Source organism: Oryza glaberrima, chromosome 9 (genome assembly GCF_000147395.1).
Source record: "Oryza glaberrima chromosome 9, OglaRS2, whole genome shotgun sequence".
Lineage (NCBI taxonomy): Eukaryota > Viridiplantae > Streptophyta > Magnoliopsida > Poales > Poaceae > Oryza > Oryza glaberrima.
This window is the reverse complement of record NC_068334.1, coordinates 19,509,625-19,517,597: the sequence shown is the minus strand read 5'-3', so window position 1 is coordinate 19,517,597 and position 7,973 is coordinate 19,509,625. Positions and strand designations below refer to the sequence as shown.

Below are 7,973 nucleotides of genomic sequence, written 5' to 3'. Positions count from 1 at the left end.
AAGCCTGATCTTGGGGACACGTTGCTCGTCACTACATGAGGAGAGCTCCATCGTTGCTGCTGTTGGTTTCCCCACAAAACTACTCCGATTTGATTTGTATCCTTTTGCCGCCATCTTGAACTGCATGTTCAACTGTCTCATGTAAGATCATATTAAAATTCTTGGTGTTGCAACTTGCAAATTGTGACTTTGTGACTGAACTCATCTGTCCAAATTTTGTGTGTGATCGAATTAAGAAGGATACTGGATATATAGAGAATTGTTAATTAACATGTGGTAGCAGAAGAGATGATAGGATCTTTCATTTTTTTGCCGCAGCAATTGATAAAGAGAAGAGAAAGGTAAAGGTGTTCGTCAAAGGTGCGACCAGTGCAGAAAAAAATTTGGGGTGGTTATGATTGCCGGACAGACCTGACCGATCGATTTGCTTTTGTCTTAAGGTTTTGTGCTTTTTTTTGGGCCTGCTTTATTCTAACCATGCGTATTGAATTAAATCAAAATTTAGCTGGAGTATGTAATAACTTGAATACGAAATACATACGAACTTCTGAAGAAATTTGCAGCCATTACATGAGAAAACACGCGCGTTATTGTCATGTATGATTGCGTATGGTTGTTAATTTGGCTTGGCTGCATCCACAAAAGATTTTGATGACTCGTTCAATGAGTCGGTCCACGCGAAATATTCTCCAATTTTTTCTTCGTTTTTTTTCGAGCATATTTGATCCGTTGACAAGGTGAGGATTTCCATGATCTAAACGTGTCAGGTCACAAGTCAATCAGTGTTGATCACGCCCATGCCATTATATAGTTCACACGTACATTGACCTACCTGAAATTAGTGCAGGATTAGGTTAGAAAAAAAAGTTAATTAGTGGTTGGGATTTTCATGGGCTTCTTCTCCTGGATAAAACCGTGTGGATTTGGTCCACTCTGAATGGTTCATTCAAAATTTATCATTGCAAGTACACACCTTTTAGACAAACATTTAGACCTATTATAAGCCTACCAAATCTCGCATGAATTGAGTTAAAATACACTCAAGTAGATGCATATAAAAAAAATCAGAAAAACAAACACGCTATTAAAGTATGAACAAATTTTCAGGTCAACCAACCCAGTCTCCTTTTGTCCTTACAACCTAAGCTTAGTTATTCGGACAAACATAAAAATTGCCAAAGAAAGAGTTCAAGAATGTATCCCCACTTTGAATATTTTTTTAAAAATTAAAAAAAAAAATCAAAGAACTAACCGAATTCAAACCAAAGGTACATCGGTTCTATTCGTACCAAAAATTCCTTTGAAACTACTAGTATATGATTCTCATCCTCTACTTGTTTTGTTTATAAGCTGCAACTAATATCGAAACGTAACCTTAGAGTTGATTTAAGATTTTTTTCTTTTATTCTACTAAAGCTATTATCCAGTCTTAATAATCTCTATAATATAATTTTTACTATACAGACATAAAAAGTTTTACCTAAACTAATAACCTAATAACACTCCAATGGTTTATCAACCGACAAGAGCCCAAGGTTTACCAAACCGTTTGGATTGGGACTACTGTCACCTCACGATATAACGATTATCGTGAAAACCACGTGGTTACCACAAAGTATATCGTGGTTAAAAAACTGAAAATGTTATTTCACACGATAACCGCATGGTTCTATAGACATTTCGGGAGCCCAAAAGTTTCAGAACAGATCCACAAATGTGGTGGGCCCACACCGCCAGCCTCTCCCACTGACACCTAGGCCCCACAAGAAGGACAGGGCCGGTGGGTCCCACGTGGCAGGCCGGAACAAAGACCCGTTTAAACGCGCACGGCACCCACCCACTCCTCTCTCCCTCTTCTTGTGTGTGTGTGGGTGTGGCTTTATTGGCGTCACATGCGCCCTCTTTTCCTCTCTCTGTTTTTCTTCTTTTTCTCTCTCTATCTCTTCGCTTACGAGCTTAAAGAGACAACGAGTTAAAGCCGAGGAAGAAAAAAAAAACCAACCGATTTTTTTTAATTAACCGGCGCCTCCTCCTTGCGCGGCGTGCGTTCGCCGGCGGCGAGATCCTGCGGCGGCGGCGGAGGAGGAGGAGGAGGAGGGGGATGGAGTGGTGGGGGCCGGGGGAGTGGTGGCGCTGGTAGTGGCGGGGACGGGGAGTGGTTGGTTGGGTTTGGGGAGTTTGGTGGGTGAGAGAGGGGGAGAGGGAGAGGGGACATGAAGGCGCTGCGGCGATCCAGCACCTCGTCCTCCCCGTCGTCGTCGTCCTCGTCGCCGACGGCCGCGTCGTCCCCGCCGTCCTCGTCGTGGATCCACCTCCGGTCGCTGCTCGTCGCCGCGGCGTCGTCGTCTTCGTCGGCGTCGTCGGCGGCGGCGGCGGCGGGAAGCTCCGTGGCCATGGTGTCCGCTTCGGCGCCCGCCGCGTCGTCGTCTCCGTCGCCGTCGCCAGCGCCCGCCCCCGCGCCGTCCTCGCCGCACTCGGATCGGTGGGTTTTCTCCCTCTCCTTCGGATTGGTGAAAAGGAGGAGTAAAAATGACTCCTTTTTTAGTCCTTTCCTTTTGGGGGCGTCTTGATCTGCTTCCCGTGGAGTCTAGCCTCACATGTTCTGATCTAATTGGTGGTCTGGAGGCTGCTTAGGTGCTCATATTATGGTTTTTTTGTGCGCCTCAATCCAACCAAGTCTTTGGATTTCAGCTTAAGAGTGCAGTAAAACGTTAGAGTGACAGCCTGGCTTAATTGTGTGCCTAGCAATTCCTGCCTCGTGCAGGAAGGTTGCGGGGCCTGCAATCCAAACTGAGGACACCGGATTTTTAAGAGCGAATCGATTATGTGTTCAATCTGTTGACATGATAGTGGGGGAGATTCGGTTTGTTGATTCAGAGAGATCATGGATTCTGTTGCAGAGTGGTTTGCTTACTCTAAAGGTGCCTTCCGTCTAAGTTCTAGTGTGATAAGATTTTGTCATAGTTTAGTGGCAGTGTTAGTGCTGAATGCAGCTTGCACAATTGCCTCAAGATATGTTGATGATGTGATGCTGTTGGTGGTTTGAACAAGGGACAGCTTGCTGCTATCTTGAATTATGTGCTTTAGGTTGTTGGATGGCATGGTATTTAAGACCTTGGAGGTGATCCTGTCCCCTAAGGTAGCAAATTTAGTTTCTAAGAATAATAGGGGGGGGGGGGGGGTGCTTGATGTTTCCTTTTGGTTTGGGAGTGAAGCTGTGGCACTGTAAATGCTACCTAAAAGTTTGGATCTTCCATGAGTTGAACAATTTTGCTGACCTGAATAGGTATCACCGTAAATCACAAGAGTTTTTAGATGATACACCTCCAGTTTTCCTGTGATCTGCTCTTGTTCCGTAGTTATCTCTTGTCAAGTTTGCTTTCAACTTATTTGTTCACTGATCTAGGTATTATATTGAACTGCATGTTGACTATAACGATTCCTTTTTGTAGCCCAGGTCCTCAGATAACTCATAACTATGAATCATTGCCTAGAAAATCGTTTTATGTGGTCATCTTTTCTTAATCCAATTACCAAGTTCAATACCATCAATTTTTTTCACTAGCGTATGGTGTTAGGGACCCTGTTTCATCCACAGATTCCATAGTATTGTCTGATTTATGCCTCTTGATCGATGTATGTATTATTCAGCTATGTAGTTTTGTTTAGATAATGGATAAAATTGTATGGTTAGTTCAAAATATGGTAGACCATACTGCTTGATTAAGAATCAGTTCATGCTGCGCATAATGAATGTATCCTTGACGCTGCACAATTATGTTCTTAACAGCACTTTGAAACAATAACTAGGAGGAAGTTTTTCAGTATCACGTTTGTTTCGTAAACTAATTAATACCTTTATATCTGTCTATTTTATGAATTTGTGTTATATCCAACCTTTTCGTGTGCATACAAATTATATGTGAAGTTGGATTTATGAGGACTCAAAGCATTCCCTCTTCGGATGCTGTAGCTTAGAGAGTGTGTTAAAGATGGTACTATTAGTTAGTCTGTCAGTTGGTATGGCAGTGTTATCTTTTATTGATCCATATCTTCCTTGTTGCTCCACTTTCTAAAACTATTCTTTAATCTTCTTTCAGGGGTGGAATAAAGTCTCCATGGTCTCGAAGGAAAAGAAAACGAGTACTTTCTCGTCAACAATGGGAAGGTCTGTTTTCTGCTAATGGGAAACTTCGTGATCGAGGAAAGAAGTTTCTGAAGAAAGTTCGCAGCGGGGTAAGTTTGATTATCTATTTGTTTAGATGTCCTGCATATGTTTACAAGAATACTTGCCTATTGTTTTGTTTGTTCAAAGATTTAGACATATATAGTAGTGATATTGAAAGCATGTTCTGCATCTTACTCCGTACAGTCTAATTAATATACTGACCTTTTTTTTCTGTTGTGTCAGGGCATTGAACCAGGAATCAGGGCTGAAGTTTGGCCCTTCCTGCTAGGAGTGTGAGTTTTTTAATCTCTTCTATGCATCTAGTAATTCATAAGCTTTCGTTTCTTTGACCAAGTTTGAGGTCGCAACTACATACACGTAGACTTCCTATAGCACCTAATTGGTTATGTGACCACATGGAGTGTGCATGTTTTGTGTAGCTCTACGGGACGGCTCCGATTCATGGACTAGGGTCCTTCCTTACTGTTTCCCATAATGAAAAGGTTTAGGATTATCAGTTAGAGAAGATAGTTCTTCATGGCAATATAATACACCATTTTTAGTATTTGAATCCAGGATAATTAATACCTTCATACTACCTCTGTCCCAAAAAGACTTCATTTCTCAGTTCTTGTCCAGGTGCATAGCCAGAAATGAAGTCTTTGTGGGGCAGAGGTAGTAACATCTTTTCCAGTTTGGTTTTGGTTGATGTGATAAATTGTATGGTTGTTGTCATAAAGTCTGTTCGGATTGTTGTGTTGTGTTTAATGTATTCTGTCTTCAAACCAAGAGAGATTGACGCTGTCAATTCTTATGTGCAGCTATGATTTAAATAGCACAGAAGACGAAAGGAATACCATCAAAATCAAGAAAAGGTATTATATTCATTGCTCTGAAAGGCTGTTCAATTTAAGTAGGATTGAAACATTTTGCTCAATGTGCTGTGTTTCCATCAAGCTACACTAAAAGCCCAACCACTAATATGTAACATAGCAGAAGATCCCCAAGTAGTTTCAGAACATCAATATTGTTATTTTGCAATGGCCTAAAGAAAATGAGACTATGATATTCTAAATGCGACCAATATAATTTCTAATCTGATAAGAACTTGTTGATTGATGTGGCTTTTGGTTTAGGAAAGAGTATGAAAAGTTGAGGCGACAGTGCCAGCAAATTCTGAATTGTTACAAGGGCAATGGGCTGAAAGTAATAAATGAAAATAATGAGGAGTGTTCTGGTATAGAGTTTAGTGCTGAAGGATCAGAATCACCTTGTTTTGAAGATGTCAATATTGCAAGGGCTTCTGTGTCACATGAGGAACTGAAACCTGAATCCGGGCCTGAGCAACCAGATAACTCAATGTGTGCTGTTACAGAATGTATGGAAGAAGACACGGGTGAATTAATTTGTTTAGATCCTTGCATAGCAGAGTCAGAATCTTCTGATTCTGAATCATCTGATGAAGATGACCCTGGAAGGATATCGATGTCTGGTGAGGAAAATTGTGATCCAGATCCTAAATTTACCAGGACTACTTCATTCAAGGCAGACTTTTTTAAGTCTAGCAAGACTTCAGAGGATTTTGCCACGTGGCAACGCATTATAAGGTTGGATGCTATCCGAGCAAACACAGAATGGATTCTGTTCTCTCGCAACCAGGCCGAAATTTCTAGAGAGAGAGCTTTGCAGTGTGCAGAATCTGTTGGGTTAAGAGATTATGACCATTTAGATCCCAGTATGATTTATCATGCTGCTCGATTAGTGGGGCTTCTTGAAGCATATGCGGTCTATGATCCAGAAATCGGTTACTGTCAAGGTATGAGTGATCTTTTATCTCCAATAATTGCAGTGATGGAGGAGGACGATGAAGCATTTTGGTGCTTTGTGGGTTTCATGAGGAAAGCCAGGCACAACTTCAGGCTTGATGAGGTTGGAATAAGAAGGCAGTTGAAGATTGTCTCTCAGATTATCAAGCGAAAAGATTCGCACCTGTACAAGCACCTGCAGAAGCTGCAAGCTGAGGACTGCTTCTTTGTGTACAGAATGGTAGTGGTTCTCTTCAGGAGGGAGCTCACCTTTGAGCAGACCGTATGCCTTTGGGAGGTTATGTGGGCTGATCAGGCGGCGATTCGTGCTGGTATTGGGAGATCCACCTGGGCAAAAATAAGGTTGCGTGCTCCACCAACCGACGACTTGTTGCTTTATGCCATTGCGGCTTGCGTCCTCCAGAGGAGGAAGCTGATAATCGAGAAGTATAGTAGCATGGACGAGATATTGCGAGAATGCAATAGCATGGCTGGGCAACTGGACGTCTGGAGGCTACTCGACGACGCACACGACCTGGTTGTTAACTTCCACGACAAAATCTGATCTGAGGGATGCGTTTCTCTTTGTTCTTGCGGTAGAACAAATATAGACCTCGACATTTTTTTTTGGGGGGGGGGGGGGGGGGGGTTTCTTTGCTGCTTGCAGAAAAGTGTTATGTTCCCTGTAGCTCGTACCGGCATAGAACATTAGAACCCACTTCTAAGTATAGAGATTGTTGTAACTTAAAAAGAGCGAGGACTCGAGTGTTCCTCACACACGAAGATCAGCAATACTGCTTGATGTTACTGAGGCTCTGCAGACTACTACTATTCATTGTTTAACCTGTTATAGGCACGGACAGATTTTTCATTGAAAGGTATATCTGTGTATGCCTGTATGGTCTGTCATATTGTTTTCTCCAATAATTTGGGCTTCGTTTGGGATTTGGGAGAAGTTTCTTGTTCATGTGGGAATCAAATTGTATCGTCTGAAATCGATGCCTCTAAACATTTGGCTTCAAAACGCACCCTTCTGTTTCTTGTTTGATTGATACCTGGGACTTGGGAGCAGCATGGCAAGCGAATTCTAGCCTGACAATCGTAATCCTTTATGCAGGAAAATAAAGGCAACAAAACCAAGCAAATTTGAGTTGGCCGATGACGTATTTTGCTTTGAATCCTATTATTCTGGAGTGCTTTCAGCATGTTCAATTATATACTCTCTCTCTCTCTCTCTCTCTGATTTATATTATAAAATATTTTGATTTTTTTTCTAAGCCAACTTCTTTAATTTCAATTAAATTTGTAGAAAAATGTAGAACTACTTTTAGCACTAAACAGATAGTCTCATAATACCCTGCAAAAAATATAGTCTCAAAATACATTTAATATTAGATTTAGTGAAATTAATTTTTTGTTATAGATTTTGGTATGATTTTTTTCAAAAATATGGTTAAAGTCAAGAAAAATTGACATAGAAATGAAACAGGAGAGTACTTTTTTGAAAGCCCAAAACATGCATACAAAGTTCTTAAAACGAAACAGAAAGCAAAACATACTGGGGAATTGGGGATACCGGTTTCTATCACGAAACCAAGCTGGGGCAGTTCAATTATATACTTAAAAAGACATTTACCAGTTCTCCTTTTACTGTGATTAACAGAACGATTTTCAATATTACTATTAGACCTTGTTCGGTTTAGAGGGAGTTGAAGATGATTGGAGGGGATTGAGGGAGAACAATTTCACACCACAATAGGTGTGAAATAAATCATCTCCAATCCCTCCCTCACAGAGATTAAATGAACAAGGCCTTAGTGAGTAAAACTACAACGCTATGGAGAAGTACTACTCCGTAAATCAAGGATACAAATTAGTATATCATACATGGGTTAGTGTCAAAATTTGGCCAAGGTATCATACAAGTTATTTACTCCCCCGTCTTAATATAAGTATAACCTAGGATAAACGTGACATATCGTAGTGCTACGAATCTAGTA

The 7,973-nt window shown here is 41.2% G+C and overlaps 1 protein-coding gene across 1 annotated transcript; it reads left to right on the top strand.

Annotated features, from left to right (window-relative positions):
- The first annotated feature begins 1,874 nt into the window (after positions 1-1,874).
- Positions 1,875-6,882, top strand: LOC127784834 (rab GTPase-activating protein 22-like). Its single transcript, XM_052312229.1, has 5 exons — positions 1,875-2,482; positions 4,101-4,236; positions 4,412-4,461; positions 4,990-5,043; positions 5,305-6,882. The coding sequence occupies exons 1-5, from the start codon at positions 2,214-2,216 to the stop codon at positions 6,536-6,538; spliced, it is 1,743 nt and encodes a 580-aa protein (XP_052168189.1). The 5' UTR covers positions 1,875-2,213; the 3' UTR covers positions 6,539-6,882.
- The last annotated feature ends 1,091 nt before the right edge of the window (positions 6,883-7,973 follow it).

Bases quoted from the DNA above. Each gene is read 5' to 3' on its own strand.
- LOC127784834 (XM_052312229.1), top strand. From the start codon at position 2,214: ATGAAGGCGCTGCGGCGATCCAGCACCTCGTCCTCCCCGTCGTCGTCG. The intron at 4,237-4,411 runs GTAAGTTTGATT...CTGTTGTGTCAG, and splicing joins TGAAGAAAGTTCGCAGCGGG to GGCATTGAACCAGGAATCAG. The intron at 5,044-5,304 runs GTATTATATTCA...CTTTTGGTTTAG, and splicing joins ACCATCAAAATCAAGAAAAG to GAAAGAGTATGAAAAGTTGA.